Genomic DNA, 10,864 nt, shown 5'->3' on the forward strand with positions numbered 1-10,864 from the left:
ATGGTTATTTCTTACCTAGTACCATGAGGGAGGGGGAGCAAACACCTCCTGCACGAACGTGTGCGTGTTTGGGGCAGGGGGAGCCAATTTGGCACCGATGGTTCAGAACCAGCTCGGGCTCACCCAGGCCTCCACTTCCTCAGCCAGGTTTAAATACACGAGACTTGCCCACTTACCGTACTGGATTTGAGCTCATCCCCGTTCTCCTCCTCGGACTCTAGTGCAACAGGTAAGGATTTCTGTGGCGGGGAGAAGGTTAAGTCCCACCGTAGTAGCCGGGGTTCCCCTTTGTCACCGAACCTCAGGTTTTCCAGTTTCTGCACTGTCGGCTCGGCAGAGGAAGCTGGCCTGAAATTCTCTTTGTTCTGGGACTTAGACCTCAATCTCTGAACCCCGAAGCCCCGGTCTTCCCCACGGTGGTCCTCCGCCAGGCTCCTGCAGGGGCCGGCTTTGCTATAGTGTCTTTTTTGGGTGTGAATCTCTTGCATATAAGAATCCATCCTCATGAGGGGCTTCATCTCCATCTCGTAATTGCTCATCTTCTCCTCGTCCAGCTCAAGCAGCTTGGAGCTCCCTGAGCTGTGGTTGTGGGGCCGATGGTGGGAAGTCCAAGACACTGTGGCGGGGGAATCTGTCCACCTCTCTCTTTGCTTGTGGTTGGAGGCCATGTGTTTGTGTCCTCCGCTCCGGCCTCTGTAGTCTTCGGGGATGGAGGAGGACCCCAGGTGACCACTGCGCAGGGCCCCACTTCTAATGCCACGAGTCCCACCCGCTTTGTCTTCGCTCCAGCTGTTGGGTCTTAAGTAGTCCCTGCCTCGTCCCTCCAGCAACATCTGGATCTCCCCACCCCTCTCTTCGTCCACCGAGACCTGTCTGGAGAAATGGGCGCTCTTGTTCCGGCAGGAGGGACCCAGCGGCGGGGTGGAGGTGGGGCTGGCGGGGAAGCTTTGCAGGGGGCTGTCATCGGGAGTGAGGTCTGAAGGGGTGGTCCCTTTCCGGTACAGCTCCGGGCTTTCTTGCTGGAGAGGGGTCCCCGTGGAGAGGACCTCGATGTCATCGCTTGAATTCTGACGCTTTGGCCTCTGGCACTCGAGCCCTTTTTTTTTTGAAAGAGAAGAGAGAGAAAATGCAAGAGGGTTACTTCTATTCTGTGGCTGCACAACAGACCGTTCCCGATACAGAAGAGGGCTGCCAGGGAAACCACAGGTCACGCTGCTGACAACAGCTCCATGGCACTACAACCTCCTCTCCGCCGCGAGCCTGCCCGAAGAGAAGGGGCTGGATTCAGACCCGGCCGGCAGCGCGCGCGGGGCTACATGGCGCAAACAGCTGGATCCCGCAGCAGGGCAGGGACCGTGCAGACTGCACGCGCCCCACAACGGGTGACGTCCCCACCTGGTTTGGGGACAATGGAGCGCTAGCTAGCAGGCGGGGGCATTCGCTAGCCTGGCCACGATGTTTATCTGCTGCCTGCCCAGGTGGCCAGGGATGAGGATTCAGACTGCTTTGCTTGTACTATCTTCCCTTGAAGGATTATTAAAGCGCTTCCTGCACACTGAGGCCTGGATGGGGTATTGAGACCTGAAAGCTTGCAAAGAAGAATTTTTGCAACTATTTGAGTTGGTCTAATAAAAGATTTACCCAAAGAAGCGTGAGTGCCTACGTCCTTAGACCAACACGGCTACAACCTATACCTCTGGATCCAGAGAGGCATTCAGGCATCCAACTCCCATTGAATGCAAAAGAAATGGGCAGCTACGTACAAGTTAGGTGCCCAAATGCCTTTATGGAAGCGCCTCAATCCTGTCACTTTGACAGGCACGTAGTCAGACTTGAAGGTCTACTTAGGTCCCTTCCGACCCTACATCTATGAATCTATGAATCTAGATGCTTAAATACAGGAACTTGGCTGTGGGGCAGAAAAGTACTACCCCTATATTAAAAATGACAGAGAAGTTGAGGGACTTTGCAAGGCTCCCAGTGCACATCTGTGCCATGGCCCTTCATCTCTCAGCTTGAGCAAAGCCATTACCTCCCCACGCCTCTGATCATCTCTGCCACAGGATGTACTATACACCCTTTGCACGGGCTTTACGGGGATGGGAGTCACCAGACAAGCCGGCTGCAGGTTTGAGTTGCACTGACAATGCACAAGTCATTTTTCTTGAAGCTGCCGAGCTTGCAGGTACAGACAGCAGGCAGGGAAAGAAACCTGCAGAACAAATGCAAGCCTTCCTGTTGCCCAGGGCCTGGCTTTGAGTGGGAATTTTCTCTTCATATGTCTAACCGGGACTTAAGAACAACTGGAAGGAGAGAGAGAGAGAAAAAAAATCCTTTCTATGTTTTATATCGAGTCCAACGTAAGCTAGAGAAGAACTTGGAGAGTTCTCCATCTTGGATGTCCGTGTAGCAGAGACCTCGGGGCCTGGGTTCAGACCAGAACGTACATCGCTTGTGGCTGGTTCTTTATATTGGACTGACTCAAACGCACTCCCCAGGCGTCGATCCCGGTAGCTAACTGCATGGGGGCTGCTCCATTAGGTTTCTAACTGCAGCTGCCCTGGGGGATGTGGGACGCTGAAAACCCTTCGTGCAAGCTCTCGTTTGCGCATGAACTTGTATGACCCCTACATGTCATTGCAGAAACCTAGGCCATGACTCTCAAGCTCACGGTTATGGACCTGCTGTTAAACCGTAAGCAGTTCCCAGAACCGGAAGAAGGAAAAGGGGCTGTTTTGTCTCGGTGGGACGGGGAAGGACGGCTCGGCTCGGCTCGGGGACTCCATCAGCCACTGACACACAGGCTATGAATGATGAGCCTGGATGGCATGAATTCATCTACATCGTTATGCTCCAAATCCAGTGTCAAATTACACATCGAGCGGCTTCGGCTCTACCTTGCCATGTGTGATTAATGCTATCCATTTGAGTTCGAACGCTTCTTTTTTAGCTGGCGACGTCAGAAATAACACTGTGTACTTACCACTAGGGGTCTGGAAGCACTTTACAAACAGGAATTAATTCAGGCTCATTAGTGCTCTTACAGGTCCAAGACTTCTAGTGTTTTTAAGCCAAATTTAAAGCAGAAGAAACGGAGACACCGAGATCAGAAGATTAACCCACGGTGACACTGGGTCAGTAGCAGAGCTGGGAACAGAAATCAGGAGTCCCGACTCCTTTCACCAACCAGGTCCCGCTCCAGCAATGTGTCTTTGCTTTTTTCCTTATTTTCTTATATTTGCCATAAGTTCCTCAGAGAAATTAATGCCATCGCCTCCCTTACTGCCAGCTCCAGTGAGGCAGCTCCTGCCATAGCTGCATCCACAGCGACTGGCTAGCAAGATTATTTCCACATCTCAGGGTAATTAGAAAATTAGCATTTTCCTAATGCCTTAACAAACACCTGATGAGTTTGAGGTGGTAAAAGCCAAACTTTCTTCCATGTCAGTTTATACACTAAAAGCATAGCTGTTCCCAGCTAAAGCCATGCTAAATTATGTGAATGATTTGATTAAATATATTAACTGCCTGACACTGCTGAAATGCATCTAATTACAACTGCTATGGCTAGACAAGAAATGAGTCTCAAAAAAGGAAGAACTCAATTTTCTTACCCTAGTTTAAAAATAAACGCTACGAAATGTCTGCTTTAATCTCTGCCTGTTCCTGCTGGGTAATTTGCTTTATCGCATCTTGCTTCTCTGCCACATGAGAGAAGCCAGTCAAGCCAACTATGCTACGAATTCGGCGGAGGGTCTCCTTCCGGCCTCTGAAACGGCACGGGACGAGACTCAAACCACCCAACGTTCAAGCAGGCGCCCCAAAGCAGGGGTCACTACCATGGCACTCGTGTACGATGATTTCACACTGATTCAGCTTAATCCTGATGGAAGAATCTACTGGTTTCTAATACAAACTTAATGCAAATAGTCTGAGCCGCTGGTTCCCTTTTGAGCACAAACCTAGGTCCATCACACAAACTTTGAGATTCTGGGAAGGCCTGACTATTACTATTATAGTAATATACTATATAATATAGACTAATACTCTCTAGATTGCATAATATATAATAATACTCTATATAGTATATAATAATACCATAGCTGTGGTATTACTATATTATTATTGTAGCACCTGCAACTGTGAGCATGGCACATAATGCTCTGGACTCATGGAATAATGGGGTTGGATGGGATCTCAGGAGGTCGTCTAGGTCAACGCGTGATGATCAAGGCAGGTTGTCCCTGGGTAAACCAACCCAGGTCTATCTAATCCACTCCAAGGATTACGATTTTATCACATCTGTGGGTAGCTTATTCCAAGCAGGTCTGGGTGCTTGACCCCCCTCATATCGAGAAAGCTCTTTCCAGCATCTAACTTCAATTTCCTTTGCTGTCATTTAAGACCATTGCTCCTTGTTCCGTCCATGGCACAGAAAAATAATCTATCTCCCTCCTCCATGTAACCATCGTTCAGACACATGGGCCCACCCCAGGATAACTTTCAGCCTAAATAGACACGAGTCAGGGGAAGTACCATTCGCAGGGCTGGCTGAGGATTTTCTGAGGATATAGCTTTGCAACGGACAGATGAGTTTTTGATCAAACAATGTTTTCACTGAAAAGGGTTGGCTTACTGCAAGACCAAAACCAAAGGCTCTTCACGAGTGTTTTAGCCAGAAACCCAAATATTTCAGCTGAAAACAGAAGCTGTGGCTTTTTCCTTGTGTCTCCGTCCTCCCGTGTGGACCTGGATCTGCAGCTGGATTATATCTGCGATAATGGCTGTAAGCAGCAATACCACAGGGCTCCCTCTTACCATGAAGGGAGACTCCAGTGCACTGCACGGGAGCACGAGGTGCCTAACCAGAGAAGAAAATAGGGGTAACGAGCAGCAAAGTACAAGTCCTGTGAGGCACAGAAATGTCTGTTGGCCACTGAAATAATTTAACTGGAAACCTGGGGAAAATCAAGAGAAAAACTTCTGATCTTCTTGAATGCTCCCTATTATTGCTTCTGTTTTCTGGATGGGGAGCAGAGGCAGAAGAGAGCTGTAAGTGACCGAATCAAAAGTCTCTGCCAGAACCTGAGATCAAATTCAAATCCTGATGCCCAAGGCCACGTATTGAACAACCATCCTTCATCCTCAGGCAAATGACCCCAGCAGTCTTCCCTGCCCCGTGCAGCAGAGCTGGAGCTGGTGATCCAGCCCCTAACTTCTGTGAAACTATGAAACTATGACATTTCCCTGAGAATCGGCCTGTGTAAAAATTGAGTAAAGGACTCAGGATTTGGTTCCTCATACAGCCATCTCATATAGGGGCTTCTTCTCATATAGGAGCACAGGGATGGCGTATGCTTGTTTAGAGAAGGCCGGGGGGTTGCTGGCCAAGACCGAACAGCTTTATTGGCATTGCACATCCAAGGTACCGGGGTATCTCTGTCATCTCGTCTGGGTAGATCTGAAATTGCTTCACAAAGTTTCAGGTCCATTTGCAAACTCCACCGTCCCCTGCGATGGGCAGTAAGGAGGTTTCTCTGCTCTCTGGTATATATAGGATGCGGTTGGTCTTACTGCCTTTCACTCTGCAAGCTCTTCCTGCTGACTCCTTCCACTCCATTCAGACACAAAACCCTGGGAACGCAGCAGGACTCCTGCCCAAGCCAAGGGCACATCTGCAGACCGTAGCAGCCTCACTTGAATCCTCCACTGTGTGGTTTGGGACCCGAGACAACCCCCCTTGACCTTTGCAGACAGCCCCTATGCACCTTCCTCTAGGGAAACCCCGCTGGCATCACTCTTACGAGACGGGCTCTGCTGATCTGGGGGAGATCCATTAAAAGGCTTGTCGGCCCAGTCAAATTATTTATTAAGCAACCTTCAGAGACCCTCCAGTATCCCCTTTTGTGTCCCTAGGATAAAGCTGCTTCCCTTTTATCAGGTCAGGTTAGCCCCTGATTTTTCTCCATCTGGAGCCAAGTGGCCAAAGGCAGGATTCACTATATATCCTTCACGCGATCTAGTCCTTCTTAGCCAGCAGAGACAGTCTCACGGTCTGGCATATCAAAATTACACTCCCCTACCTTCCCCAGAGGGTAAAAACAAGCGGCTCCTCTCTGAAATACAGGTGTTTCCTTGACAGCAGCACAGTGCAATCCTGCCTGCCTCCTTCATCCCCTCATCCAAGGATGTTCAACAATGATTACCTGCTAAAATTAGCACTGGAGCATGTGAGGTTCCTGGAAGAGCAGCTGTGAAATTGCTAAGGAGAACATGTAACATCCACATCTGGATTGTGGTGCTTTTGAGGCAGCTCTTTGCTGCTGCTGCTGGGAGTTTCAGCAGAGGATACGTGCCTTGAAGAGATCAAGTCAAGGTAAAAAGCCTGTTAGTAAGGGGGACACGTGGGAGAAACTTGCACCGATGCTGCCCATGCTGCACCTCTCCGGGGAATACATCGGGACCGGAGTGGGACTCGACACCTGGGTTGATTGAAGCTGCCCTGTATAACCCTGGGCAAGTCACTTAACCTCTGTGAAGCCTGTTCTCCAGTTGCCCTGGGTCCTGCTCTGTGCTAGCCGAATCCCAGAAATAAAGCAACGGAGCTACCTTTAAAGAGGGCTGACCATGTGGCACCAAGCACACCTGGGGCTTGGGCACGTGCTCGCCAAGTGCCCCGTTGCTGGAGCGTGGAGGATGGAGAAAGCCAGAGGATGGCACGCGGGCACAGAGGCAGGGCAGATGTGCCCCAAAGCACGCACGCTATGAGGAGCAAATGCCAAACCGGGGGAATAATACAGGGTTAGGCAGCGCTGCACTTCTAGCTCACTCATTTGAACCCAGGGACTCAACAGAAAGGTCTCAGCATCTGCCAGGTCACTCTCAGCCGCTTGCTACCACAGAGACACAACGCCTGGCATCAGCGGGGACGCAAGAGGTGGCCACAGATGACAGACTCGGGGTCAGGGCGGGGGGTGGAGGGAAAAGAGGTCAGCTCTCAATCCCAATTTGTGAGGATTGCAGTGGAAAGTCTCCCCTCTTCCCCCCTGAAACCGCATCCCATCCAAAACTCTGTTACCCCCAGCATGGTTTCCCCTCCAGGCCCTTCAGAGCAGAGCTGCTAAGACATCTCCCTCTCTGCTGCTTTCTTCTCAGCAGGGTTCAGGGTAAAACGACTACTCTGTCCATCAGGTCCCTCCCCACACCCGTCGCTCCTGCGATGTCTGCAGCAACCGGTGCAATGCCAGGATCTTCTTTCCATCGCCCTCTCCGCTTGTCCCTCTCCCGTTTGCCACGCTCACTTGTTGCATCTTGTTTCAAGCTGAACTGCCCCTGCCTGGTGTGCAAATGCCGACAGGTTCACAGCCCGGGGTTACTCGGCCGCAGGCATGATGCTCACACTCATGGCTATTATCTGCCTCAATTCTCCTGCCGGCGCGTCCAGGTTTCGTGACGCATCTTGGTTGGCGTGTTTGCTTTTTAATGCAATCTAAGTGGAAGCTCTTTCTCTTCTCACTCGCTCGCGCGGGCATTAAACCCACCAAAACACGAGTATCAGAAACACAAACCCCAGCACAAATCAAACACCATGTCCCTGTCTAGAAGCTAATAAAAAATGTATTACCTCAAAAATCTTTTCAAGAGATGATGCTAAAAAGGAGAAAATCTCCTGGCAATAGCAGATGCAGATACTGAATAACTCCAGGGTTGGAAAAGCCCCTGGGGAACAGGGAGACCTGTTAAAACACTCAGATGTCTCGTATGCAACTCGTAACTCTGCAAGGAAGCGATAATCAGGCTCATTTCAGCCCGATCCTCGTTTCTCCCTCTTTACCAAATTTGTTAGCCGGTTTATGCTAGAAACGGTGTCGTGGCTCTTGTTCACGGCGTCGTGGGAAAACGCCGATACCACGCCCGTTCGCGGCGCTCCCTGGACGGGTTTGGACTCTGCCGGACGTGGCCCGAAACTTCAAACCAGGACACAGATCTTGAACCCATCTCAAGCAGGGAGTTGAACTAGATGTGACCTCCTGAGATCCTTTCCGACCTGCATTGTCTATGAGTCTGTGATTTTAGGACAGAAAAAGGGACGCATTGAAAATACTGAGCCTTTCCTTTTAGCCCCTTCTTTTCCAGGCCCTAACTCTGCTATGCTGATGTGACACCCGCTGTCCAACACGCTGGCGCTGCCGTGCCCAATACTAAGTGCCACTGAGATATGGGAATAACGTAGAGCAGGAAGGCCAGGCCGAGAGTTGCTCTTAATTGCATTGCATAGATTTGCAGGGCTTTATGTCTCTTATTATTTCCTACGCACTGGGGTCTGGAATAATACTATACAGAAACACAGCCCAACACTGACCATGAAATGTAGCTGAAGAAAAGCAGGCAGAACAGAAAAGGCAGTGGGAGTGTTCAACACGGTGCCTGCAGGTCACGGCGTGCACCTTTCCTGATCTCTGACACACAAATCTCCAAGCAGGTATGATTAGTCATGTATAAAGCTTAGCTAAAACACTTCCAGAGCCCCGCACACTATTTTTGTGGCTTTACAGCTACATTTGCCTGCTTCTAAAACTGTTTTATTTCTCCTGCTGCCGCGTGCAAGACTCACACCAGCAGCAAGGGAGAGCAAGAGCGGTCGCAGAAGGGAGACTGCAGGAGATGACACGCAAATGCACTAAGTGAACGCCTTGAGCAAGACAGGAGATTTTTTCTCTAATCTCTTTTCGGTGTTGCCGCTTTCGAGGTTACAAGTCACAACAGCCGCTGAAAACACTTTTCAGACAGAAGGGTGATTTCTAACGTGCCTTTGAATTGTATGGGCTTCTGGAGGAATTTCTATGGGACCTTGAAGGTCCCATGTTCAACTGCATACATTTTCCCCTAAAGGGTTCTACCTGGTAGGAGGGTATTATACCCCACAGCAATGTGCATTAACCCCACAGCAATGGGGTAGTCTCAAAACCTGGGCACTTTAATAGTTATGCCCATGATATAATGCTTCCACTGCCGCCATGTGCTAAACCACCAACCGATCAGTGGCTGCAAAAGTTTTCCAGAGCTAGCTCTTGTCCATCCCTGTTCTGCAGAAGGATTTTCCTGTACACTAATCCCTCTGATGGTTTATCTAAGCTCCTTTTGATAGTGTGGTCCAAGGATGAGAAGGGATTTTGTAGGCCACCTAAGGTAGAAAAAAATCATGCTCTCTAGGAGGGCTCCTTTGAAAGGCACTGTGGCTGTTCAGAAATAAGAGTTGGCATGATAACAACAATAATATAATGCACTTACACGGCATGGATCATGCTTAAGGGTGCCAAGGTGTTTACAGATTTTATCTGGGTTCAACCAAAGACCTTTTGGGGTAACTCTGTGGAGCCGACAGACTTATGTTTAACTTCCTTAGACTTGAGGAAAGGCACTTGATGCCCAAGAGCTTGTCCCCAGCAGCTCTCCCAACTACACAGTTGGTTCAATAAAAGATACCACAAAAAACCCTTGCCTCATACATCTTCCTGGGCCATCACGGCCACAGCAGCACTCCAGCCCACTTATGCAGAGGAAGAATTCAGCCTTCTGTCTATTCATATAAAAATCATATCACACTGCAGTGAAATGCATCCAGCTCTTGGGTGGAACAGGCATGCCATTTTAACCTGGCACCAATATATAATAGAGTATAATCTTTCGTCCGACTTGAAACCTCATGGGGAACACGGACAGAGAACACATCACTGCTCTTATGAGGTCCTTCAGGGACTACAACAAGTTGCTCGAGTGCCTTGTCCCAAAAATGTAGCAATCCCTTAGCATTTTGCCAGCCCATTGGCTCAGCGGTGACTTGGAGGAAGAGCTGTAATGCAATGAGTCACCAACATTAGACCCCAAAGCAATTAAGATGGATGAGTAACCTCCAATTAAAGCATGCGAGAAAAAAAATGATGACAGAAGCCTTGTAACGATGGTGCTGCACACTAAACTTTTTGCATAATACCATGCACATACGTTAATTAATATGTTAATTACTGCCATTTAGACATAGATCTTCCCACCCTTACTTATACCTCTCACCTCCCACTCTCTGGTGAGCATACATACACTCGATCACCCTTTAAAGGAGTGATCTATCCAGAAGCTTTTCTGGCCCAGCATAGCCCTGCATAAGTTCAGAGTTCATTAATTTGGGCTTCGTTTCCTCCGGCAGCTTCCATGGGATTGGCCCTGCTGGTCTGAATAAGCTGTTCTTTTGCAGCCCTGACAAATTTCATACTCTGATGGGCAAAACTTCGGACAAAGCAGCAAGTAGCAACACAGGTCCCGGAGGGAAACAAGATGCTTTCAAGCCTGGCTTTCCACTAGGCTGAGCTGACACTTCCTCCCGATCGTCCAACACGCTGGCTGCTAAAATGTCTCTGATGGGTCTTTTTGCTCACTCAAACCACTCCCAAATTCTACAAATGAGGGACCACATCTCTCTCTCTTTTTTGCACACTTTCTTTCAGTCTTTCAAACACAGGCACGTCCTCAGACCGCACACAAATGCATCCACGATCACACAAATACTCTCCTATTCTTACCAGAAGTCATACGTCTTTTCTCAGCGATGACAAAGGCGCACACACAAACATGGTCGCTAGTGAATGCATTTGCACATGCATGCACACTTTCACAGACGCATGTGATCATTCACCGAGTATGCATTCGCACATGGCCCTTCACACACATGTGCTCGCGCATGCACACGCACACAAGCACAAACACTTTCACAGACGCACGTGATCATTCACCGAGTATGCATTCGCACATGGCCCTTCACACACATGTGCTCGCGCATGCACACGCACACAAGCACAAACACTTTCAC

The 10,864-nt window shown here is 49.4% G+C and overlaps 1 protein-coding gene across 1 annotated transcript in view; it reads right to left on the reverse strand.

The window, feature by feature from the left end:
- JPH3 (junctophilin 3) overlaps positions 1–10,864 on the reverse strand; it is a 113,408-nt gene that overhangs the window by 23,104 nt on the left and 79,440 nt on the right. The window contains exon 4 of the mRNA XM_019505422.1: positions 177–1,096. Within this exon, the coding sequence (XP_019360967.1) occupies positions 177–1,096 (920 nt within the window). The remainder of the gene's footprint in view (positions 1–176; positions 1,097–10,864) is intronic.

This window comes from Gavialis gangeticus, unplaced genomic scaffold (assembly GCF_001723915.1).
Source record: "Gavialis gangeticus isolate Ggan-Ray unplaced genomic scaffold, GavGan_comp1, whole genome shotgun sequence".
Taxonomy (NCBI): Eukaryota; Metazoa; Chordata; order Crocodylia; family Gavialidae; genus Gavialis; species Gavialis gangeticus.